Consider the following 27,296-nt stretch of genomic DNA (forward strand, 5'->3'; position numbering starts at 1 on the left):
CACACAGTGGCCCAAAGTATCCCACAAACCTAGCCAGGTCACCCCACATGGAAGAGGTTGGCCAGCCTGGGATTTCCCCCACCACAGCAGGCTTTCCCCCAGCATGACCCCTTTACCCATTCCTGTGTCATTTTCTGTCTCCTGGCTGGCTCACCAATTGTTGGAGGATGGAGGGGATGGAAAGTGCCCACGAACTGAGAAGGTATCTTGACACCAGAAATCGAGGCAGGCAGCTCCATACAATCAATGGATTCATTTATTATAGAGTAAATTCCTCACAGGGTAGGATTGGCAGACAAGGATCCAGAAGCATTTGCAGCTGCTCTCCACACCACCCAGGGGCCATTGGGACAATTTTATAGTTAACCTAGGGTATGAGGGTAGTTGCTTGGGAACAGGAGGCACATTTCTACGTCAAGATTTATGAATGGGTAACTAGTCTCATGGGCACTGGCAACATATCAGTGAAGGTCTTCAGGGCATAGGGGCCACCTGGATCTAAAGATCATTAAAAAGTATCTATTAGCTACAAAGCCCTCGATGATAGATAAGTGATTTCCCGCATAGTACAGCCCTGGGTAAGGTCAGTGGAAGAACAGGAACTGTGCAGTCCCAAGATGGCATCATTTACACCATCAGCCATACACTGGCTCATACAGGGGCTTCATGCCAATTAAAAAGTGCCCCCTCTACAAGAATAAACTACTAAAAGATGTTCTCTCTGTGTGGACTATTTGGAAAAAAGGAACCTTTCTGGGCACCAATTTTTAAAAGGAACAGCATCTTGCAAGACACAGGGTTTGGCCAGTGGAGTCTGGGCAAGATTTTAGTCCCACTCAGGTCCACTCAGTGGGCATGAGGGCACAATTGTTTAAGGTGCCTCAAGAAGGAGGTCTTGGGACATCCTGGGCATTGTGACTCAATTTTCTGCATCAAGATAATTAGTTAAGATTATTGTTAGCTGGTGAAAGGAGAGACTCCACTATGTGACCTAACATAGGTCATTTCAATTAATTTGCACAATAGCCCTCTGAGGCTGAGATTTTAAAGATGAGGAAACTGAGGCTGCGGTCAAATATGTATCTTGCCTGGGGTCACATGGTGTCATCAGATTTTGATCTTCATCCTCTGTTTTCCTTAGCATTCAGTCTCCTTCTCTGATTTATGTTTCTCTGTAGCACTTGTTGCTAATAATAAATATTTCACTCTTCATTTGTATATAGTTGGTCTCTCCCCAGTAGAACGTAAGTTGACGAGGGTAGGGATTCATGTCTGTTTTATTCACTGCTATATCCCCACAGTGCTTAGAACAGTGTTTGGCACACAGAGGGCTCATTCAGTAATACTTATTAAATGAATGAATCATTCAAACATTGTGGTGCCTTCTCCTATACCAATCCATTTCTATAAACACCTTTTGGCAACTACTTACAGAATGCATTGAGGTATTCTAGAGAAAAAGATTACATCAGCACAAAATGTGCACTGTTATCATCAGGATTTTCTTCAACTAAAAAATAAAAAGTCTTTTACTCCCAAATTCATGTCCACATCAAAGAGAGAAACCCCAGGTTAATAAACTAGAGCTCTTTCTCTTTACTAAAATCAACTTTTGCCTTTGAAGACAGGTTTATTTATGTCTGATTTTTTCGATAATTAAAACAGAATCATCAGCCCCTGTTATTCTCTGCTAGTTATTTGCATATAGCAATACACAATAATCTGATAAACTTTCTATGATGATGTGTTCGGAGCTTACAAAATAAATAAAGCCTTCAAAATAAATTCTTATTTGAGGGTACTTAAATCTGGCATGCTAAATATCATGTTTTGTAGCTTAAAGTTGTAACTAGGTATTGTTAGGCTTTTCGAAAGGAAAGAGGGCATTGTATTGTAGCATATTGTTGGAAGAACAAAAGGAGCATTTAGACATGAACTTTGCCCTCCTGGAATTTACACAATGAATGGTAGAAGCACAGTTATAAACACTCCAGCGCCTCCAACAATAACTGTTGACTTTTTATTTGCAATCAGAGAATCCTGGCAATGGACAACTAAGTTTTCCCTGGGTTTACGAGAACTGAACTGAAGTGGAAAATGTTATTTGCTTTAACGAAATAATTTCGTCTTGTGCAACAAAAAATTCTGTCAATCAAGCAAATAAAGGGAGAAAGGCTTATTTATAGTTGCCGGCTTCTGATTTCATTCCGTTGCTTCTCAGGCTCCAAGAGGAAAAGAAAATGAAGACTTCCTTGCTCTGTATTTTTCTAATTTTATGTAGTACCTCAGCCTGGGCGAAAGATAAACATTATTACATTGGAATTATTGAAACAACTTGGGACTATGCCTCTGACCATGGGGAAAAGAAACTTATTTCAGTTGACACGTAAGTCACTATTTTTTCTTGATTATAGACCAAATTTATAAATTATTGATTTAAAAAATAAAGCCAATATGATAAAATATTTCTTTAATTTGTATATACAAAAACTGCAAAATATGGACTTGAAACATTAGACACTTTAATAAATCTCTAATTCCTGGGATTTTGTTTGTTTTTTGAGAGGCTGCCTTACTCCTTTCCACTTGGTATGAGGAACTGTGTGGGCTTCTTATTACCCCATCTGGTTCTTATCACATCTCCCATCAGGGTTCAGTCTTTCTGTCTGTTTATGCAGAAGTTCTTTCATCTAAAGAATGACTGTATAAAATTTTATATTTCCTATACCGTTTACTGATTACTAGTGGTAAAAATAAAAGGTTTTTTAATCCTTCAAAGAATCATTTATAGAAATCAAATACAATTTTAATATGACTTTGCCTAATACTCGTTGGGTGACTCTGGACTGTTAATTACATTCATCTTTCTCAGACTCAGCATCCTAACCTGTAAAATGAAGACAATGAGAATACTTCAGGGGGTTGTTTAAAGAGTGGGTGCACGTAGAGCTCTTCGTACAGTCCTTGGCACATAATACATGTGCAAAAAAATGTGAGATAGTTATTATAATGCCTCCTCAAAAAGCTCTATGTAAATTAAAGGTTTTCTTGTTTCAGTTGAAAGGTCCCTTATTTCCAGAAACATCCACCACATGAAAAACCAGGGGTATAGTTTTCCTTGAAGTTTTTTGTGATAGAAGTTTATCTATACAGAGGTCATCACTTTTAATAATGTTAGTTAAACATTTAACACCAAATTGAAATTTGTTATTCAAAACCATATTCACAACATTTAAAGATGTATTTTAGTGGTGAAAATATATTTTAAAGATGATAAATGTATCTTAATAGTGATACTTAAAAATGTATGTTAATGGTGACAAATGAAACCAATGACCATTAACTGCTGAGATTGTATCTTTAAAAATTGGCTATAAAGTATGCCAAATTTTATAACATTGACTCTGTTGATGGGTATACACTATTCTCATTAACTTTATGTACGTTTGAAATTTTTCAAAGCTGATAATAATACCTAATTGTTAAGTTATTAATTCAGTAATATGCAGTGAGGAAAGTTTCTGACCTAAAGATAACTAATTGTAAATAAAACTAGTATATCTTACAATTATTTTTTTAAGCCTGGTTTTGAGCTACTGTTCTCTTCTTAGGGACATGACATATTTTTATGGCTTCATAAGGACCATTATTTTGTATGCATTCAGCATTTTCCCTAGCTAAACATAATATAAATTATGCATTTTTTAATAGGGAAACTAGACACATTTTTTAAAAGGTCAGACATATTAGGGGAAAAAAAGTACTGTCCTACTCCACGCCCTCACCCACCATCCTTCTGCCATTATTCATGGTCAAAAATCAAATAAAATCGGTTTTACTGGGCATCAACTAAGTGCAAGACATTGCCCCAAGCACACTTTAGTAAAGTCTTCTCTAATTCTAGAAATTTAGAAGAGAAAAAGGCTTTGTTAAGAATTTTTTTGCAGGGAGGGGAGAGAATTCCTTTATTTTTAAATACTCTAAGGATTTTCCTGGCAGTCCAGTGGTTAAGATTGGAAGCGCTCCCTCTTGCAATGCAGGGGGCGTGGGTTCAATCCCTGGTTGGGGAACTAACATCCCACATGCTGCACAGCACAATCAAAAAAAAAGATTAAATACTCTAATGTCCTGTGTGTGCTGGAGAGGTTATACAGCATTGGCTTGATCATCTTCTTTTGCTTCAGCAACAGCCTAGAGTTGTGCAGACTCTAGATGACAATGTTCACTCTGTCTATGAAATTTTTAATTCATCTAAACAGCAAATATTGAATAGGCCTTTAGCAATTTTGCCAGTACTATGCTAACCTTTTTGTTTAGATGAGTTTAGGTAGCAACTTTTTGCTTCCTCTTTGTCTCAGATTTGCAGAATGTCCAGCTACTTAATCCATTCAGCCTTCTATAACAAAATACACCAGACTGGGTAGCTAATCAACAACAGAAATTAATTTCTCACAGTTCAAGAGATTGAGAAGTCCAAGGTGCCAACATGGTCATCTCTCTTCCGAGTTCATAGCCTTTTTACTGTGTCCTCACTTGGTGGAAGGGACTAAGGATCTCTTTGGAGCCTCTTTTATAAGGCATCTACCCTGTTCATGAGAGCTCCTCCCTCATGACCTAAGCACATCCAAAGGCCTCACCTCCTAATACAATCACATTAGGGATTAGGATTTCAACATATGAATTGGTGGGGGGTAGGACATAAATATGGCAAAGACTGATGTGATATCACCAGGCATGATTACTGACACTCGTTCTGTGAAGGCTAAAAAGGAGTAGAGATAAATAGGCTGAGAAACAGGTTGAAAGAGTGCAAGATAGTTGTTAGGCAGAGAATTAGGTTTAAGCTGATGTTAACCTTGAAGGTCTGGAACAATGAAGATGAAAGTATGTATTGAGATGGCAGAAACTCCATCTCTTTCATGCACCAGTGATCACTAGTACCTAGAACATAGGACACACTAAATAAATATAATTTTGAGTAAATGAAAGTGAATGAATAAAAGTATATAGGAAGCTAGACAAAATTATAGGCTGTGTTGTAAAAATTTTCCCTTGTTCCTAGTATGGACAGATTCACACCATAAATAAATAAATGAAATAAATCAGAAGATACAACGAAATAAGAAAAGTCAGTTTATGGAGTTATATGTGGGATAGTGGAACTGAAAACACTGGCAGATATAAAAGAGAAAATGTATGGATGTCTTTTAACTAGGAAAATAGAGTTTACTTTTTTTTGTCATATCAGTAATATTTATTTCTAATGGGGTGAGGTAGAAAGCAATTTCCTTATGCTCAGCACTGCCATTTACTTAGGTCTGTGCCTTCTCTGTCATTTCAACAAATCAATAAGTAAAGATCTATAAAATATAGTTCCTGCTCCTAAGTTATTTGTACTTAAATGAGAATAAAAGACATACATATGAAAACAATTAGCAAATGCAATACTTTGTTCTGGGCCCATGGTAGACACTAATTAAAATATGTATTGACTGTTGGCTACATAGTAGCAATAAGTAGCAATACTCCTCTTATCTTCAGGTTACTTTTTTTCCTGGTGACATATAGGATGCTAGAAATAAGTGAAAAAAATCCTTAAACACAAGAAGAGCCTTCACAAAACCCTTTTACACTAACTTCATAGGCTCTCACTCAGGCTTGGTGACTTAATTAACATACAGTTCTTACAAACATTGTTACCTAGTTTTCCAGCCCACTGTAGGTTTGAGAAATAAATCAGAAATATTATAGTGAAGATGTCATCATAAGCAGACCCAATGACCAGAAGAAATGACAGCTTAAATTTTACCCAAAGAAATAGAGAACAAACCAAGAACATTCCACACTATGGTATAATCATAAGTATTATAATTATAATATTGAGTGATCAGGATACCATAAATATTCAATAAATGTTAATGTTTACTATCATTATCAGAAAAGAAGTTGATTTTTTTCCCAGTACACCCTGTTTAAGAAAACAAGGAAGCAAACAAAACATTTTTAAAGAAAAAACTTGCACCGAAGGCATTCATTTTACCCCTTCAAAAATGGTCTTAAAATTTAAAATAATTCTTAAAGAGGTATAATTATGAGCTAAAGTTATCTGGAAAAGTCGCTTATGATGACTCATATTCCAAGGTTGCCAAATAAAAAATAGTAAGCAAAATCTAGTGTGCTATAAACACTTCATATAGGACAGCCTGTGTGCAGGAACTAATGAAGTAACTACACCATTTTATACATTTCAGGCTCTACAATTTATTATCACAGCTGCTATTTTCCCCAAGAACATATCCAAAAGAGGGCTGACACCTAGGTACAATTTTCATGCTGTGTTAATGAAGCCAGGCCAGTGAGAACCTGTAATTCACTTGAGTTTGTGCTATGCATACCCAGGTTAAGTCTTTGCCTGCCAGTTAATTTTTGACTGTTTTCCTTGTGATTCCTGTGTCTAGTAGGCAGAATTTTTTTAATGACCCACAAAGATATCCTACCCTAAAACTCCAGAACCCGTGAATATGCTGAGATATCACTCCCACGATTTATGTTATATTCAGTGATACAGTTGACTTTAAACTAAGGACATGATCTGGGTGGGTCTAGTCCAAAGCAGAGAATTCTCTAGTAGAAGAAAAGGAAGTCAGAGAGATTCAAAGAGGTTTGAGGGGGATTCAACAAACTGTTGCTGACTTGAAGATGGAAGAAGCCACTGGGAAGGAATATGGGTGGTCTTAAAGAACTGGGAGAGGTCCTCATCTGGTAGTTAGCAAGGAAGCAGGAATTTCAGTCCTACAACCATAATGAACTGAATTCTGCCAATAACCTGAGTGAGATTGGCAGTAGACTTCTCCACAGATCCTCCAGACAAGTATTCAGCCCAGCCAACAGCTTGATGCCAGCTGTGATAACCTGAGCAGAGAACCCAGTCATGCCATGCCAGACTTCTGATCCAAGGAACTGTGAAATAATAAATAGGTGCTGTTTTAAGCTGCTTTATGATCATTTGTTACACAGCAAGAGAAAACGAATATACTGTGTCTCAATGAATGAAGCTAAGACTCCAGAAACTTTTCACGTGCATTACCCACATTTTAGTAACCATGGCTTGATCATCTTGAGTGCACTCTGAATTTATGGATGGGAGTAGCATTATTATTATCTTACTAAGGCAGTGTAAAAAATGTTTTAATTCCTCTACCATTAAAAACTCACTTCTGGGTCTGAATCTACCAGAAATTAGAGGAATTGCTATAGGATTATAGGAATTGGGGGTGCTAAAAAGGAAGGATGTGTTTACTGAGAGGGAGACATATCTATTGTAATGAATAGAAGAGAACATGTTACAGTTGCCAACAGAAAGAACTATGATTAATGTGAATTACTTGTTCGGGTCAAAGAACAACCATAATAGGTTTTTTATTGACTGGATATCTGATTGGAAAACTTCCTGCAAGCTTCCAGTAACTGAAGCTTTGTCCCCAAAGCCGTGCTCTTAAAGTTAAATAGACATTCCCTAATGACAGTTTGATGTTTCTTTGGAGACAGAGCATAAGCAAACAGGCCTCCCCCAAGCTATCACGTGATGTGAAATATTTCCCAATTTGGTTAAGATTTAATTTTGTTTCAGAAAAAAAGACAAGATGGGAAACACATTTTGCATATTGCTATGTGTATAAAAGGAATTCCAAATGTTAAAAATACTGGATAGATTATAATTTCAGATCAATTATTTTTTTAAGTAATTTTCACACCCCTCCCCCAAAAATCTTTGTACACAAAAAAACGAATTCCAAAACTTAGACAATGCTCCTCCTATTTCAGGAAATGATTAATACAGGAGAATTTCAATATAATGAAAGCATTTTGACAAAGTCTGCTACAGTTTATTGAAAAGGGATGTGACATATTTCTTAATGCTTTAGAGGCACATTTAGGAAATATAAATACACACTATAAATGAAGTCTTAAGAATTTGAGGGCTATTTTAAAACTCTGGCTTTATTTAAGATATGGATCAACAGAGCATGGTAGAACACAGACTAGAATCTCTATTTAAATATCATTGGGACCAATCCCCTAGCAATAAGAGTGTGTACAGACACTGGAGAAAATTTACCTCGAGGCTTAGACGGACCTGTGTGAGACTGACTTGTCCAGGTTCCTCTGGTGTGACCCAAGAGTAATTCCATCCTTGCACCGTAAGCTTTGCAGCTGCCGCTACGTGCCTGACTGAACTGCCCTCTTCCTGACCTCCTCTCAGCAGTGTGGACTGGATGAATCTGCCTTTAATCTCAGTGGCCTTCAGTGCCTCAGAATTTTGCTGTTGGTAAAACATCTATTTATTAAGAATACTCCTGTCCGTACTAATGCTGCTGTTTCCAGGGAAGAATGTTTTCCTATGTATTTTGATGTCCTCGAAGTCTCTCAGAGCCTTTCTTAATTTTTTTTTTCTGTTTTGTTCTAACAAAATGGAAACTGCAACAAACAATTAGAAAATGAAAACAAATATGAGAAATAAAGGCTTAAGCATGGATTTGCCATCCTGGGTACAAAAAAAGTCACTTCTTTATTTTTCTAACTTCCAGCTTGGCCCTTCTCCCACCATGATAGGGGAACGGAACCCCATCTCATTCATCTTTCAGTGAACAAGTTGAGAAGCCTGGGGTTTAAACAATCCAGGTTTTAAAAAATTGGGGTCCCTAGTGTGACAACTATGAGATGCTCATTGTTGAAACCCCCTGGTCAATTCAGAACACAGGGGCTCTACTATCTCCAAAGCCTGTTCCCAATGCCCAAATGCAGCCACCAGGACCACTGCCAAGCGGCCCTGCTCACTGGTCCCAGCACTCAGGCTCAATCAGGTGCCCCCATGCTGCCATGCCAGCTGACGTTTGACCACGACCAGGGTATGGCCTGGAAACAGAACCTGCCACCTTTCTGTCTCATGTCCTCCAGGAATCCCACTGCCTGTGGGACTGGGCCGCTTTCTTCCCCTTGCCCTTGCAGCCTCCCTTACTCAGGTTGCCCATGAACGCAGAGCGGCATCAGAACACACAGGGGTATTTGTTAGCAAATGCAGATGCCTGACCCTCACACCAACAGCACAGAAGCAGAATCAGTGGGGCTGGGGCCTAGGAACTTGTATTTTATCAAGGTCCTCAGTAGATCCCTGTGCACATGAAAACTTAAGAAACATTAGGCCTGAGCCCTAGATTTTTTAAAAAACAGATCTTTAAATTTGGACCTTGCAACAGAGAAAGTCCAGAGCTCCCAGACAAGCCCTGCCCTCATCTTGAAGAGAGAATGGAAAAGTACCCCTCACTCTTTCTGATGAGCTTCTCGCTGAGGAAACAAGACAAAGTTTATTTCTCTTCAGTCTCGTTATCTGGCCTCATATGGGTTGAATGGAAAATGGTAAGGTGTCAAAGGTCACCGAGATCAAAGTAGGCAAAACGCAGGCGCGCGCACACACACATGAACAAACACAGACCCCAGACCATCAGCTGGGGTTAGCAGTTTTTATTCTAGTGGAGGAGACCTCGGTTGTGGAAGGGCTTGCCAAAGGCCAGGTTTTAAGTGGGTTCCGCTGAATGGCTAGATGGCATTGCCCACAAATAGATCTCAGTGAACTCTCTGGGCTTGCATTAAGGACAATAACTTAAGAATCAGTTCAAAAGTTTGAGTATCAAACTTGCTTTCTTTTCTTTTTTTTCCTGGCTACTATTCAATTTGCTGATATTTTTAGGAAAGTTTTAAGCAACTATTAATCAGCCACTAACCTGAATATAAACATTCAACGTTCAAGTAGTTTTGCTAGCAAGGGATTAAAAAACCACAGGGGTAATTCAAATGCAAAGATAAGTTTAAGACCCACACACATTGATGAATCAATTCCAACTTTGATTTAGTTTTGCTAAAAGAAATTAGAAAGATGGAATTACTTTAGCATTATTAGTTTTACTTTAGGAAAAAAATATGCACTCACTTTCACATCTCACATATCCAGAATGAATGCTTATAAACTCAGGTTTTTCCAGTGGCTGAAAGAGGTATGCCATAAGTGAGAAATGCCTTCATTAACTGCTTTATTTTAATATTTCACTTTAATTTTGTATTCTATCCCACAATGCCTCTGTGTTTTACCATGAAAACCTTACAGGAAATACTCTGGTAAGATGCATTACATTTTTATTGTGCATCCACACGTGATGGTCTGCCATATAGCTGATGTGTGACACCTCACATAATTAAAATAACAGGGCTAAATGCCAGCGCTCCTCTTCATTTTTTGGAGGCATCCCTACAACAACTGGCAAACATTTAATATGATATGGTCATTCATTTCTCTTTCATCATAATGTTATCCCCAGCAGTGATGGCTTCTAATAGAGTTGTCTTCCTTTCCTTTGCAGGGAACATGCCAATATCTATCTTCAAAATGGCTCCAATAGAATTGGAAAAGTCTACAAGAAGGCCGTGTATCTTCAGTACACAGATGAAACCTTTGGGACGATTATAGAGAAACCTGTCTGGCTAGGGTTTTTAGGCCCTATTATCAAAGCTGAAACTGGAGATAGAGTTTATGTACATTTAAAAAACTTTGCCTCTAGGCCTTATACTTTTCATGCACATGGAATGACTTACTATAAGGAACATGAGGGTAAGTTCAGCTCATATGCTAGCTGGAATTTCCTCTTTCTTTTCAGTAGGAACACTTTTTAATTTCTGATATTATGGACTTTCCTCCTGGATAAGACCTGTACTATGTTGTTTAGCTCTAAACTATTTTATGAATAAGTATTTTGGTTCATCCTAATAATGCTGTGTTTCTCTGGGTTATACTTGTTTTGTGTGAAGTGTGAATGTGATAGAATTTCTGTGTGGACTCATGTAGTGACAGTCAGTGAGAGCTGGGACTTCCTTCCCAGTGCCCAACCCCTTTCCAGACACATGGTTAAAATAAGAGAAACGGGCAGTGTGCATTAAAGCCTGGAAAAGACAAAAATTCAGAAGGAGGAAACAGGAAAGAAGAAACAAGAAATCCCCAAGATGAGGATGATCTTATCTCTGAAGTTCCTACATGTGAACGTACTGTAGCCATTGTCACCTTCCATCCTAACTTTGGATAAACTCTGTCCCAGCTAAGGCAGCATGAGTAGTCTCATACAGTAGCCAAGTAGTGTAGGTGGCTGGATGGTCCCAGAGTCACATCTGAGACACAGTTAACCAAAAGGTCATTTGAATGTAGGACTTGGAATCCTTAAAGATGGTACAGGAAGAACAAATATTAGATTTGGTGCTTGTGACCTCATTCTTAGTACATGATGATGATGATGATGATGATGAAGGGAGATGGTGTTTTGTTGTGATTAAGAACAAGAGCTTCAAACTTAATAGACCGATGTTTGAGTGCAGCACTGCCTTTTATTGACTGAATGACCTTGGACAAGTTAACTTAAATTCTCTGTGCTACAGTTTTCTCATCTATAAAATAGGGACAATGAGAGTACACAATAATAGCTCAATAAATGTCAGCTATTATCATAGGCAAAAATGCCGAGACCGTGTTCATTGAAATTATAAGGATCAAGTTTGGAAATTAGGATAAAATTAGTTTTAATTAATTATTGGTTTTCTATTTAAAAGAGGTATTGCTTTACAGGGTGAATGTTTTGATCTTCTATATTTTTAAATTTGTTTTTCTAAATCAAACAATTACATTCATAGCATAAAAGCTGACTGCCATCTTATTTATTTTTTACAATTTCATGATATATTATGGTTTTAATCATTTTTAAGGTATGATCATTGTATTGTGGATATGTTAGAAGAAAAAAGAGTTCTTTTAGAGATACATACTCAATTATTTATGAATGAAATGATATGATGTCAGGGATTTGCTTTAGAATAATTCACTGATGATGACTAATTCACTGTTAAGAGTGGGTGAGGGTATAGATGAAACAAGATTGGCCTTGAGTTGATCATTGTTAAAGCTGGGTTGTTGGGCACATGGAAGTTAATTATATTATTCTCTCAGCTTTTGCATATGTTTGGAAATTTACAAAATTAAACAATCCCATGGTTACTTCACAGGCAAAAATCTGATATCATACAAGAAGCTTCAAGTGATAGGAGAAAGTAGCCATTTTGCTCTTACTTCCATACCATAACCCCAGGGCAAAAGTGGTTCTTTAAATTGCAAACCAACAGTCATTATGCTGCTGACATATCTATTACTGCTCCTTGAAGGCTCAGTCAAGTATAAAAAATGATAACATTTTCTGTGAAACTTCCACACCCTGTAGCCATTTGCCTTTTATTCTTCTGTGCTCAAATAGAATACCACTGTGTTCCCAAGGGGATACATACTAGATGTTGAATAAGGGTTTGCTGAATGAATTAATAGACCATCTATTTTCTCATACAAGCTCAAACACATTCAATTTGTAATTTCATTGCATGTCATTTCCTAGGGGCCATCTACCCTGACAACACCACAGATTTTCAAAAAGCAGACGACAAAGTGCGGCCAGGTGAACAGTGTATGTACATATTGCATGCCAACCCAGAACAAGGTCCTGGTGAAGAAGACAGCAATTGTGTGACCAGGATTTACCATTCCCACATTGATGCTCCAAGAGATATCGCCGCAGGACTCATTGGGCCTTTAATACACTGTAAAAAAGGTACATTTTCTCATTATTATTCACAATAAATGACCAAAGACAGTAGAGAGGGAGGTTTGTTTTTTAAATATACTTTAAGTCTTATGTGTTATGATTGAGTAGGTAAGGTAGAGAGGCAGTGAGTCTAGAAAAAAAGGAACGGAAGAGCAGGGAAGGGTAAGGAGAAAAATGGATACGTGGAACAACAATCAGGTTACTGAACGTAAATTCCCTAAATGTTTCCAAGTCTATAAAACCGAAGTGACTGGTTTAGATTTCTGGTTTATTAGGAAAATAAATACAAAAAAATTTTTAAACTATAAATCACATGCTAAAAATTAAGTTCTACTGAAATAGTAATTTTCACTTCAGATTCTCTGGATAAAGAAGAAGAAAAAAATATTGACAAAGAATTTGTGGTGATGTTTTCTGTTGTGGATGAAAATCTCAGCTGGTACCTAGAAGACAACATTAAGACCTACTGCTCTGAACCAGAGGAGGTTGACAAAGACAATGAAGACTTCCAGGAGAGTAACAGAATGTATTGTAAGATTACATAAGATCTGTTAACTTTATCTTATTTTTCTCGGTCCATTAATTCGCTACTCTTATTCCCTCACACGAATAAGTAGCATGTTTCTAATCTATGCCCTTGGTAACAAAGCATATTGGATGTGCAACCTGATATTCAGCTAAACAGGTCCAATCAAAACTCTGAGCAGGTAAAGCTGGATACATCAAATAGTTTCCAAACCATTATCAATTATGGTTAAATGTATATGCATGTTATATTTGTATACTTTTTATTCTCCCAACTCTTTTTAAAAATTATTTGAGGCAGCCTAAAATTGTTAAATTATATTGTAAAGTATTGCACTATAATTAAGAAAATAGTTCAAACCACTAGTTCTAAAAGGTATTTCTTTTACATACATATTGTTCTTCACCACCCGTGCCCCCCCCGAACCTTGCATCATTTTTTCCTATATTTTAGTTCACTTTATTTCTTCTAAAAATGTTTTCTTTACTGCCTGGGCTTCTCCTTGATTCTCAGACACAAAATAATGGGGTTAGTAAGATAGTCCATCACTTAGAATGTTTAGCTTCTTAAAAATAACCCTTACTCAGAAACTGAGGACACAAAAGTAACTGTACTATCAAAGAAGAAAAATTAATTAACAAAGTACGGATTTTTATTTCCAACTTTTGCTTATTTCTGGCTGAAAGATCCTCTTTCCATATTTTAATCCAGCCTCTGTTATGTGCTAACCAAAATAGGCGTTAGAGACTCAAACTTCTAGTCTGGCTAAGTCTGGTTTGGTATCCCTGTTGCATCTGGTTACCTCGCAATACTTCCCAGAACTGATTTCTATCTTAACTCTAGGACCTCTCAGTTTGAGCAGTGGCCCTTAGTTTCTTTGAAGAATCAGGCTATCCTGCTTTTGACCTCTTCGGTCTTTGTGGCTCTAGTCACTTGTTCCTACTGTCCTTTCCCTGCATTTCTTCTTTCCTCTTTCACATTTCTTCCAATTTTGTCTTTTACTCTTTAAAAAAAAAAGCTTCCCCTGTGTTCTTATTACAAAAGCAATCCACATTCACTGTAGAAAATTGGAAAAGTTCTGATAAACAATAACAAAAAACACTGACATCATCCGTACCACCACCACCAACATGATACATGATTGATTCCTAAATAAACTTCAGTGTTTTTTCTATTTACTGTATGTGTGCACATTTATATATACGTATGTATATATGTACACATTTGTATTTACAAATATACACATGAACATACCAAGGTGTAGAGTTTATAACAAAGAGAGCAAATAGATTTCATCTTCAGTGTTGTGTTCATGTGCTAATATTGTGTTGACAAAAATCTTGAGGCTGAATTCAGGTCCAAAATGAAAGAGTACTGTGATTGATTAACAATGTCTGATGGGGGTACAGGAGGGAAGAAGAGCAGCATGTGTGCCAGGTATTTTCAATCCCAAACTGATTTTATTTAGAGGTAACTATCAATATCCCAGTCACCAATGTCTGTTAGTCACAGTCTCTGCTCTTGACTTACAGCTGTGAATGGATATGCTTTTGGAAGTCTCCCAGGACTCTCCATGTGTGCTGAGGACAGAGTAAAATGGTATCTTTTTGGTATGGGTAATGAAATTGATGTGCATGCAGCTTTCTTCCACGGGCAAACGTTGACTAATAAGAACTACCGTGTTGATACAATCAATCTCTTTCCTGCTACCCTCTTTGATGCTTTTATGGTGGCCCAGAACCCTGGAGAATGGATGCTTAGCTGTCAGAATCTAAACCATCTGAAAGGTAAGGCATCTTTACCTGAAATTAGCTGTCAGTTGAGAAAAGAGTCATGTCTCAGTTACACTATTAATGGGGTGATGATTGGAAATCAGAATCTAAAAGCTAAATAACTTTGGAATGATCTAAGCTTTGAACTGGTAACTTAATTTTATTCCTCTGACAGTATGCATCATAATGTAATTTTTTAAAAAGACTGGAGCATTTATAAAGTAATCAAAATTGAAAATACGTTAATTTTTGGAAAAGAAAAAATTGGCCCTGATGTATAGTCCTACCCTAAAAGTATAATACTGCATACAGCTTCCCAGATTTGTAAAATACACAATATTTTAAACACCAGAAGATTTGTATATTGTGCTGAAAAGTAGCTTGTTGTGTTTTTCTTGACTTGTTCTATTAAATATAACCAACTTTGTCCTTTGAGTCCAGCTATTCCTTAGCTTAACATGCTAAATCTCTCCTCCATCTCCTTAATATAAGGTAATAAAATACCCCCAGTTCTTGAAAAATATTAGTTTGCAATATTGGTCTTCTGAAGAAATTAGGTTTAATCTGGGTCTCTGAACATGTTACTTTGACTTTCAAACACGATCTTATTCATCAAATGTGATCATGGCGGCAGAAGGCTCAGCACAGCAGGTGTATAGCCATTTTATCTAAGAGCACAATACTAATAACGTGCTCATTCTATTCCTCCCCCTCCACCCCACCATATCCCCTAAAACAGGGCAGAGCATCTCTTCATCACTTATCTATGTTTTCTCATTACAGCATTATTTATTTCAATGCTGACTCACTGATAACATAAAACAGCGAGGATATTCCCTGGCGGTCTGGTGGTTAGGACTCTGCATTTTCATGGCCAAGGGCGCAGATTCAATTCCTGCTCCAGGAACTAAGATTCCACAAGCCACGTGGCGTGGCCCCCCCAAAAAAGTGAAATTAAATGGTGAAAGTTCATTTCTCCCCACATCACTTATCTATTAATGTGTCTTTTTTTTTTTCTTTCTCATCGAAAGACTTCCCAAGCGAAACCCCACAGAAACTGGTTCCACATTTTTGAAAACACTAGTAGTATCACTTCTCTGTGCCACCTAGAGAATTGTTTTTCACTGCTTGAATTTTCCATGAGTGATTTATATACAACTGATTACTCTAGTTTATAGTATTGTTTCTAGCTATCTATTTCTTCAGTTTCCATCTGTCATTTCACCAGCAGCATTTACAAGGCAATAAGAGAGACAAACATTGGCTTCATTAACCAGTGTCTCCTCCTGTGCGGTTTTTAGCTGGTTTGCAGGCCTTTTTCTGGGTACAAGACTGTAAGAAGCCTTCATCTGAGAACGATATCCATGGCAAACATGTTAGACACTACTACATCGCTGCTGAGGAAATCATCTGGAACTATGCACCCTCCGGCATAGACACCTTCACCAAAGAAAACTTAACAGCACCTGGAAGGTAATTCAGAAAAAAAGATATTATTTCAAAATATGCCTTCCCCCCAAAAAAATCATAAAAGGCTGATTCAGTGATTAAAATTTTAATTGGTACCTGAAATTGAGTAACTAGACTGCTAAATATTTATTAAGGTTTGGTAGTGAGTCCAAGTTTGAGAAATAGGACTTCTGAGTCCATGAAAAAGAATAGATTTAAAAGTTTTCAAATGCTCAACAAAACTCTCAGAAAACATTGAATACAATTAGATCACTTCATTTGCTTTCCATTTCTGAAAACATAGCATTGTAAAATCCAGCAGCATTAAGTACATTCACAAGGTTGTATAATCACCAGCACTGTCCATTCCCAGAACTTTTTCATCGTTCCAAGCAGAAATGCTGTGTCCACTAGACAAAAACTCCCCATCCCCTGGTAACTTCTATTCTACTTTCTGTCTCTATGAATTTGCCTATTCTAGGCACCTTATGCAAGTAGAATCATGTAATATTTGTCCTTTTATGTTTGGCTTATTTTATTTAGCATAATGTTTTCAAGGTTCATCCATGTTGTAGCATGTATCAGAATTTCATTCCTCTTTAAGGCTGAGTAATATTCCACTGTATTCATATACCATGTTTTATTTATCCATCTCTCTGTTGATGGACATCTGGGTTGCTTCTACCTTTCAGCTGTTGTGGATAATGCCACTATGAACACTGGAGTACAAGTATATGTTTAGGTCTCTGCTTTCAGTTCTTTTGGGTATACATCTAGGAGTAGAATTGCTTGATCATATGATAATTCTATTTTTAATTTTTTGAGGAACCACCATATGGTTTTCTACAGCAGCTTCACCATTTTACATTCCCACCAGCAATGTACAAGGGTTCTAATTTCTCTTCTAATTGCCAACTTTTATTTTCCATTTTTTAAAAAAATAGCCATCTTAACAGGTGCAAAGAGGTATCTAATTGTGGTTCTGATTTGCATTTTCCTGATACTTAGTGATTCTGAGCATCTTTTCATGTTCTTGTTGGCAATTTTGGAGAAATGTCTGTTCAAGTTCTTTGCCCATTTCTTAATTGGGTTATTTGGGGTTTTTTGTTGTTGTTAAGTTATAAGAGTTCTTTTTATATGCTGGATATTAATCCCTTATCAGATAGATCTGCTTTGCAAGTATTTCCCCTTATTCTGTAGGTTTTCTTTTCATTCTCTTGACAGTGTCCTTTGATGCATACAAGCTACCTTTGGTACATGTCTGATGACTTCCACGGCCCCCCAGCTGTTTTTCCTGCCTCAGTCTTCCTTTCCTACTGTACATTCCTCATAAAACAGCCAAAGCAATCTTTCAAAAATGTCAGTGAGATTATGCCACACCCCTGCTCCAAGTCTCTGCCCAAACATCACCTCTTTAGAGAAGCCTTGTTTGCCACGCATCTACTTGGAAAGGTTAAGTGATTCACTCAACGGCAAACAACAGGTCAACTGCTGGGTCTGACTCTACCCAAGCCTGTGACTACTGAAGCAGAGATTTAAGTCCCCGCCACACTGACATTCAGTTGCAATGACTCCCAAAACTGTATCTCCAGCCCGGAAGGCTCTTATAAATTGCAGATTTGCATTATGAACTGCTTAGTGGACACTCCACTTGGATGAGCCTCCTCCAAATCAATATGTCCAAGTCTGAATCCATTGTCTTCCCCACAAATCTAAGTTTCCCTCTCTGCATGAATGGTGTCGCCATCCATCCATCGCTCAAGCCCAAAGCCTGAGCACCACCCTTGATTCCCTCCCTCCTTCACTAATCCCTCCTTCTCTCCTCATCAAATGCTGCCTCATTATATCCTAAATATCTCGGAAAGTTGTTTGCTTCTCTCCAACCTCTTTGCTAATACCTCTGAAGTCATCACTACCTCTCATTGAGATTTTAAAAGCAGGTTGCTGACCCGTCTCCCTACCCTGCCTGCTATGCTCCTGCCCTAGTTTATAAGAGATGCCATGCTTGATGTCTTCTCTGAGCCTTCCCACAGGCTGTTTCCTCTTTGCAAATACCCGCCCCATTCTCTCCACACACATATTCCATCATTTTAACTCTACTTCACCTCTAGATAATTTTAAAGAAACTCTTCCTCTGGAAAGCCTTTGGGGCCTCTCCCATCACTTTCCCCAACCCCAGGAAAAATGTTTCATAACACTCTGTGCTTATTACATGTTATTTTATATATATATATATATATGTATATATATATATATATATTTTTTTTTTTTTTTTTTTGCGGTACGCAGGCCCCTCACTGTTGTGGCCTCTCCCGTTGCGGAGCACAGGCTCCGGATGCGCAGGCCCAGCGGCCACGGCTCACGGGTCCAGCCGCTCCGCGGCATGTGGGATCTTCCCGGACTGGGGCACGAACCCGTGTCCCCTGCATCGGCAGGCGGACTCTCAACCACTGCGCCACCAGGGAAGCCCTACATGTTATTATATTGATTGATTTGTAGTCTGTCTTCTGGGACAGATGTAAAGTCCATGTGGACAGGGACGGGTCCAGCTTGCTTATGGGCATGTCATCAGCATATAACAGGGTTCCTGGTAAAGAGCAGATGTTCCATACATTTGTCAAATGGGAGAAGAGATGAATGGGGTGGCTTTGGCAAGTCAAATGCCTTTCTGAGATTTCATTTTTTCATTTATAAAATGGGGAGAATGGGGAGCCGATGGCAGAAGAGTAGTATGTGGAGCTCACCTCCTCCCAGAAATACATCAAAAATACATCTACATGTGGAACGATTCTCATAGAACATCTACTGAACGCCGGCAGAAGACCTCAGCCTTCTTTAAGGGCAAGAAAATCTCCACGTACCTGGGTAGGACAAAAGAAAAAAGAGAGAGAGAGAAAGGACTTGGGACAGGACCTGTGCCCCTGGGAGGGAGCTGTGGAAGAAGAAAGGTTCCTACAACCTGGCAAGTCCCCTGACTGGCGGGGAGATCAGCCAGGACAGAGGGGGAGCTTCTAAGCCTCGGAGGAGAGCGCAGCAACCAGTTTGCGGAAGGTAAAATGGAGAGAGACCTGCAGGGATGGTTGGTACCTCCACCCTGAGCTCCCCAGCCTGGGACACTCGTCCACCGGTGTGGGTGGGGACTGGTGGCTTTAGCTGAGGCTTTGGAGGTTAGACCTGGGGAGAGGACTGGGGTTGGCTGCGCGAAGACAGCCTGAAGGCAGGGTGCCATTGTTGAGGGTTGCGCGAGGGGAGGGGCAGGACTGCCAAAGGAGCGTCTCCCCCCCACCCCCCCCAGCATGCGCTCTCAGGCAACAGGACGCTGCCTACGCGAGCTCCAGGGGTGGCGGCGGGCTGGGCCTCCGCCGCTGAGAGAATCGGGAGCCAATCGCTGCCTCCGTCATCACAGGGCCCGGGAGGGCACGCTGGTCACCACGTCTGCACGCCTTCTATGCAGGGGATAAGGGCCAGCACGTGCTGAGGAAAGAGGTAGAAGGCATCCCAACTAAAAGTGGCCCTCACGCCAGAAAATAGTAAAACCACACCAGCTACGCAGGGATGCTCCCGCATATAAATAACCTTCCAAGACTACGGTAGATAACTGTTTCTCCTAAACTCACAGAGTAAGAGCAATATAAGCAAATGAAGCAGCAGAGGAACCACTCCCAGTTAAAAGACCAAGAGAATTCCCCTGAAGGAACAAACAATGAAACAGACCTCTTCAGTCTAATAGACAACGAGTTCAAAAAGGAGGTAATGAAAATCCTGAAGCAATTAAGGAAGACTATTGACAGAAATGCAGATTACTGTAAACTGGGGAGGATAATACCAACTTTGTTACATTGTCATGTGAGTTTCAGACGATAAATGAAACCTTCTGAAGGCTAATATGCAACAAACAATAGTTACTGTATTTTTAGACATTTCATACTTTATTAAAAAGATTCTATTGCAGGACAATTTATTAACTCTCAGGGGTTGACAGGGACCCTCTTGAAATTTTTTTCACTTTGCTTGAAAAAATAAAATCTCTATGCCATGAGTCTCCACCCCTTAACTGAACATCCTTCTATAAGGTGCCTAGTACTATCTGCTCCTCTGAGGAGTATTTGGTAAATAATGGGTAATTTCTAAGCACAGGTCAGAATTTTTCTCTTCAGTTAGTATCCTATGTGACAACCTGGCTCTGTTCTGCTTTCAACTCCAGAATTAAACCTTTTTTCTTTTGACAGTGATTCAGAGGTATTTTTTGAACATGGTTCTACAAGAATCGGAGGCTCATATAAAAAGCTGGTTTATCGTGAGTACACAGATGCCTCCTTTACAGACGGAAAGGAGAGAGGCCCTGAAGAAGAACATCTTGGCATCCTGGGTGAGTCTGTGCAGAATACACATGACTAATGTACTCTTCCCCTGAGCTACAATCAACCTCAGGAAGAACAGAAGCTTCAGAACCTGTGGCATGATTTCTACGTATAAACTATGGACATGGAAGAGGAATCATCAATAAAATGCAGCAGCTTTTCCAAATGTAAATTACCCATAGTAAGTCTTCATCATTAAAAGCCAGGCTGACTTCAAATGATTACTTTTTTTTTTCTTCAAAGAGGTAAGGGGTTTGTGTGACTTTGTTTACATAGCCGGTAAAGCTATTAGTTTCCGCTTTTAGCCAAATGTACATTCCCTTAGAAATAAAATTCAGCTACTAATGAGACAGGTTGGGTTTGTTTTTAGAGCCTCCTGCAGGCTGCCCCCAGGCAGAGCCCAGAGACCTGTTTTGCTCAGGCACTTGGGCAGAATAGCAAGTGAGTGGATTCAGACTGTCCTCACTCTTCACCTATTAGCTGTGTTACCTTTGAAAGTACTGAACTTTCTGTGCCTGTTCCCTTTCTGGAAAATGGGAACAATAATAACAATAGTCCCTACTTCATAAAGCTGTTGTAAGGATTAAATGAGTTAATTCACATAAAGACTCAGAAGAGCACATAAGAAGCTCTCAGTAAGTATCATTTTATATATTACATAAAATATTTTTGTACTATATTTCTGTGTTTTTGTTCTATATTTAATAATAATATTGATTTTGGTGATGGGAAATCCACAACAGTGGTGTTACTTTTCACAGCCAAGACAATTTAACTTACCCCCTTTGGGTGGTCAAGGTTTATGGCATTCTCCTGACTCTTTGGACAAATAACACACATCTGGTCCACAGAAAAACAGGGTGAGGAGAGTGTAGATACTCTGAACAGTATTTTATAGACGTATGAAGCTTGCGAACTAACCTGGATAAAAATGGTAACAAATTTCATGACCTGAAGTTAACTTAGAAAGCCCCTCTCATCTTTTTCTGGCCTCCTCGTGTCAAATTGATAATGGACTTTTTAAAAACCAAGCTTTCCATTTGCAACAATAAGCATGTTGCTTCCAGTGGTTCTTGCCAGAGGACAAGGCGACGAAAACAACTGTCTTATGCATTCTGTATGCTATATATCAGGGAGGATAATAATTCTCTCTTTGTCCCTAGGCCCTGTCATTTCGGCAGAGGTGGGAGACACCATCAGAGTCACCTTCCATAACAAAGGAACATATCCCCTCAGTATTGAACCGATTGGGGTGAGAGTCGATAAAAGCAACGAGGGCACGTACTACAATTCAAGCAGAAGTGAGTACAACACTCTGTAACCAAACAATAATGTTTAATAACCTACTGTGCTGGTCACCCCCAGGGAAATTGTCCTGCAAAAACCAAAGGCAGGAACTTCTGAGGAAACTTCTCATATACCGTTCTCAGAATCATGCCAGGAAGCGAGTAAATCTCTTCCTACCATTTCCAGTATGTTTGTGGAATTCTGTCCTACCTTAATTGGATGATTATTGACAATGCTGCTAGTAACTGATTTGGATTGCATCAGTTATACATTTCCAGAGTTCTATTTGGGTGATTGTTAAATTTGAAAAATATTCTTGCAATTATAAGATTAGATGTACATTTTAGAATATTTAAAAAATATAAAAAGGTGTAGCCAAAAATATTATCCATAGTTCTATAGACAACCGCTATTATATTTTTGTATGTCCTCCACTCTTTGATCTGTGTAAATAATAATTACATGTGTTTGAGATCCTAGAATATAAATATACTTATCACTATAATTTTATACCCAGAGTTCGCTTTCTTAGCACTATAAACATTTTATAAATATAATTTCAGTGCTACAAAATATTCCATTACATGAAAGTATTTAGGTATTTTTGTATGTCAAGGCTGACAAATGAAGACCCTATTCTGGGTCTTAGACTTCTTGTATCCTCACGTGGAGGAAGGGGCTAGGGAACTCTGTGGGATCTCTTTTGTCTGGGCACTAATCCCACTCAGAAGGGCTCCACTCTCATGACCAGATTACCTCCTAAACACCACTTCGAACACCATCATATTGCACCTTAAGATTCCAATATGTGAATTTTGGGGAAACATAAACATTCAGACTACAGCAGGCACCAACCTCAGATAGAGGTTTAGTGGAGACTTCCTGGAGAAAATTATTCCCATTTTTGACCCGACACTGGTAGGATTCCACTCTAATTCATAAAAGGAGCACAGAAGTGGGTTATCCTAGACTAAACGCAGTCTACTCCATGGCTCAAATGATGACATTAGAAAGCATACTTTACCTCTCCAGTGTGACCTTTCTTACAGGTGCGCCTCCTTCTTCAGCCTCCCATGTGGTACCCGAAGGAACATTCACCTATGAATGGACTGTCCCCAAAGAAGTAGGACCCACTTACAAAGATCCTGTCTGTCTAGCTAAGATGTATTATTCTGCTGTGGATCCCACCAAAGATATATTTACTGGACTTATCGGGCCAATGAAAATATGTAGGAACGGAAGTTTACTTGCAAATGGGAGACTGGTAAGTCCAATGAGGGAAAATGAAAATGATTTTCCAATCCCTTTGAATTATCATTATTATAAGGAAAATTCTGGGGTTTGAGGCAGTGAGGGTTCCACGCCTAATGTTTATTATAATTTTTACTTAGGCTTATATCTATATTGTGCAGAGATTCTCTGACTAACGTGAGTTGGAAACAAGATTTTCCTTGGAATCCAAAGTCTATTATGATACCATTAGGCTTCAACACACACATTTAAAAAAATCACCTATTAATGATAATAAGTCACTCAACATTCACTAAGGAAATATTGCTTAAAATATTTTTTATGTGGCAGCCTGGAGGGGAGGGGAGTTCAGGGGAGAATGAATACATGTATATGTACGGCTGAGTTCCTTTGCTGTGCACCTGAAACTATCACAACATTGTTAATTGGCTATACTCCAATATAAAATAAAGTTAAAAAAAATGAAATGGGAAAATGACCCTTTGATCTATAAATAGAAATCCCTAATCCCACCATTGTTTTTAGCTCTAAAATAAATATTTTAATATAAATCTTTAAAAGAGAAAGATTCTTTTAAAATGCATTCAATAGTTATCACATCTTAAAGCATCATCATAATTCCTTAATATCATCAAATTTCCAATCAATGTTCACATTTTAACTGAACATTTGTCCTTTAATTGTTTCAAGTTTGTTGTGTGGATAGGCACTCAAATAATTACACACATTACAATCAGTTGATATTTTTCTCAAGATATTTTCTTGCGTTTTTCTGTTGCAAAAGTCTTTTACCCTGTAGAAGTTCTCATGTCTAGATTTTACTGATTGCATCCCTGTGGTGTCATTTAACATGTTTCTTTCTCTTTTACTCTATTTCCTATAAATCAGTAGCTAGATCTACAAGCTTGATCAGATTCAGGTTAGATTTTTTTTATTTTTTGCAATACTACTTCATGTGTGGTACTGGGTACCTCGATCAAGGAGTATATAGTGTATACTTGTCTCTCAGTCGGGGATGTTGTCAGCTACTGATAAACATTTCCTAGATTCATAAACTAATCAGGTGTTGAACAATAGTAATATTTGGATTCCATCATTCCTTCTGTGTTTATTAGCTACTATACTTGTATAAACAGAAACGTCTCTTAATGGACTATTTGGTTGCCCTGAGGTCCATGTTATACAAGAAAGGAATGACAAATGGTTGATTCTTTCCCTTTATTTACAAGTTTTAGAATTACTAGTTCTCTCCTAGCATACTTCAAAGGTTTTTAATAGTTTATTTTATTTTATTTATTTTGCGGTACGCGGGCCTCTCACTGTTGTGGCCTCTCCCGTTGCGGAGCACAGGCTCAGGACGCGCAGGCTCAGCGGCCATGGCTCACGGGCCCAGCCGCTCCGCGGCATGTGGGATCTTCCCGGACCGGGGCATCGGCAGGCGGACTCTCAACCACTGTGCCACCAGGGAAGCCCAGCTTATTTCTTTTTAACGATGAATAATACTCCATTGTCTGGACATACTACAGTTTATCCATTCACCTACTGAAGAACATCTTGATTACTGCCAAGTTTTGGCAATTATGAATAAAGCTGCTTTATGAATAAACATCCATATGAAGGTTTTTGTGTAGACATAAGTTTTCATTTCCTTTGGGGAAATACCAAGGAACCCAATTGCTGGATTCTATGGTAAGAGTATGTTTAGTTTTTAAAAAAAATACAAACAACCCTGCCAAACTCTTCCAAAGTGTCTGTACCATTTTGCATTCCCACCAGAAATGAATGTTAGAGTTCCCATTGCTCCACATTCTTGCCAGAATTTGGTGTTGTCATGTTCCAGATTTTGGCCATTCTAATAAGTGTGTAGTGGTATCTCATTAGTGTTTTAATGACATGTGACATAGAGCATCTTTTCAAATGCTTGTTTGCCATCAGTACATTTGTCTGTTAAGGTCTTTCGCCCATTTGTTAATTGGGTTGTTTTCTTAATGTTGAGTTTTAAGGCTTCTTTTTATGTTTTGATAAACAGTCTTTTATCAGGTGTATCCTTTGTGAACATTTTTCTCCCAGTCTGTGGCTTGTCTTCTCATTATCTTGACAATATTTTCTTCAGAGCATAAAATTTAATAAAATCCAGTTTATCAATTCTTTCTTTCATAGATTGTGCCCTTGGTGGTGTGTCTAAAAAGCTATTGCCATATCCGAAGTCATCTAGACTTTCTCCTATGTTATCTTCTAGGAGTTTTACAGTTTTGCACTTTACAGTTAGGTTTATGAGCCGTTTTGAGTTAATTTTTGTGAAGAGTGTAAGGTCTGTGTCTAGATTCATTTTTTTGCATGTGGATATCCATCTGTTATAGTACCATTTATTGAAAAGACTATCTTAGCTCCTTTGTCAGAGATCAGTTAACTAAATTTATGTGGCTGTTTCTTAGTTCTCTATTCTTTTGATCTATTGATCTATTCTTTCACCAATACCACACTGTCTTGATTACTGGAGTATTATAGTAAGGTTTGAAGTTGGGGAGTGTCAGTCCTCCAACTTCATTTTTCTTCCATATTATGTTGGCTATTTTGGGCCTTTTGCCTCTCCAGGTAAACTTTAGAATCAGTCTGTAGACATCCACAAATAATTTGCTAGGATTTTGATTCAGATTGCATTGAATCTATAGATCAAGTTGGGAAGAACTGAAACTCGGCAGTATTGAGTCTTCCTATCCATGAACATTTATTTAGTTCTTTAATTTCATTCAGCAGAGTTTTTAGTTTTCCTCATATAAGATCTTGTACATATTCTTTTAGATTTATAACTAAGTATTTCATTAGGAGGATGCTAATGTAAATGGTATTGTTTTTAATTTCAAATTCCACTTTTCATTGCTAGTATATATGAGATTGATTGACTTTTGTATATTAACCTTGCATCCTGTAACCTTACTATATAATTGCTTATTAGTTACAGGAGTTACCTTGTCAGTCCTTTTGGATTTTCTACATAGATGATCATGCGATCTGTGAACAAAGACAGTTACTTTCTTTCTTCCCAATCTGCATACGTTTTATTTCCTTTTCTTGTCATATTGCACTAGCTAAAACTTCCAGTATGATATTGAAAAGGAGTGATGAGAGGGGACATCCTTGTTTTGTACCTGATTTTAGTGGGAAAGCTTCTAGTTTCTCACCATTAAGTATTATCTTAGCAGTCGCTTTTTGGTAGATATTCTTTATCAAGTTGAGGAGTTCCCCCATTCTTATTTTACTAAGAGGTTTGTTTGTTTGTTTGTTTTGATCATGAATGGGTGTTGGATTTTGTCAAATGCTTTTTCTGTATCTATTGATATGACCACATGACTTTCCTTCTTTAGCCTATTGATGTGATGGATCACATTAACTGATTTTTGAATGTTAAGCCAAGCTTGAGTACCTGTGATAAATCCCACTTGGTCATGGTATAGTTCTTTTTATACATTTTCAGATTCTATTTGCTAATTTTTTAAGGTATTTTACATCTATATTTATTAGAGTTATTCATCTCTAGTTTTTTTATAATGTCTTTGTCTGGTCTTGGTATTAGAGTAATGTTGGCCTGCTAGAATGAGATAAGAAGTATTCTCTCTGTTTTTGTCCTCTGATGGATTTAAAGAGAGTTAGTATAATTTCTTCCTTAAATGTTTGGTAGAATTCACCAATGAACACTTCTGGGCTGTTCTGGAAGGTTACTAGCTATTGGTTCAATTTCTTTAGTAGATACAGGCCTATTCAGAGTGTCTGTTTCTTCTTGTGTGTTTTAGCAAATTGTGTCTTTCAAGGAATTGATCCATTTCATGTAGGTTGTCAAATTTATGGGCATAGATTTGTTCATAGTATTCCTTTATTATTCTTTTAATGTCCATAGGATCTGTAGTGATATCCCATATTTCATTTCTGATATTAGTAATTCGTGTTCTCTTTCATTTTTTCTTAG

At 38.1% G+C, this 27,296-nt stretch overlaps 1 protein-coding gene across 3 annotated transcripts in view; it reads left to right on the top strand.

Moving 5' to 3' along the window:
• Positions 1-2,037: 2,037 nt before the first annotated feature.
• CP (ceruloplasmin) overlaps positions 2,038-27,296 on the top strand; it is a 65,194-nt gene continuing 39,935 nt past the window's right edge. For all 3 annotated transcript variants that reach the window (XM_033402751.1, XM_004278190.4, XM_033402752.2), the window contains exons 1-9: positions 2,038-2,386; positions 10,416-10,663; positions 12,480-12,692; positions 13,044-13,217; positions 14,745-14,999; positions 16,286-16,457; positions 20,663-20,802; positions 21,958-22,095; positions 23,131-23,345. In XM_033402751.1, coding sequence (XP_033258642.1) covers positions 2,241-2,386; positions 10,416-10,663; positions 12,480-12,692; positions 13,044-13,217; positions 14,745-14,999; positions 16,286-16,457; positions 20,663-20,802; positions 21,958-22,095; positions 23,131-23,345 — 1,701 coding nt within the window. In that variant the 5' untranslated portion in view covers positions 2,038-2,240. The remainder of the gene's footprint in view (positions 2,387-10,415; positions 10,664-12,479; positions 12,693-13,043; positions 13,218-14,744; positions 15,000-16,285; positions 16,458-20,662; positions 20,803-21,957; positions 22,096-23,130; positions 23,346-27,296) is intronic.

The sequence above is a fragment of the Orcinus orca genome, chromosome 5 (genome assembly GCF_937001465.1).
Source record: "Orcinus orca chromosome 5, mOrcOrc1.1, whole genome shotgun sequence".
NCBI classification, from domain to species: domain Eukaryota; kingdom Metazoa; phylum Chordata; class Mammalia; order Artiodactyla; family Delphinidae; genus Orcinus; species Orcinus orca.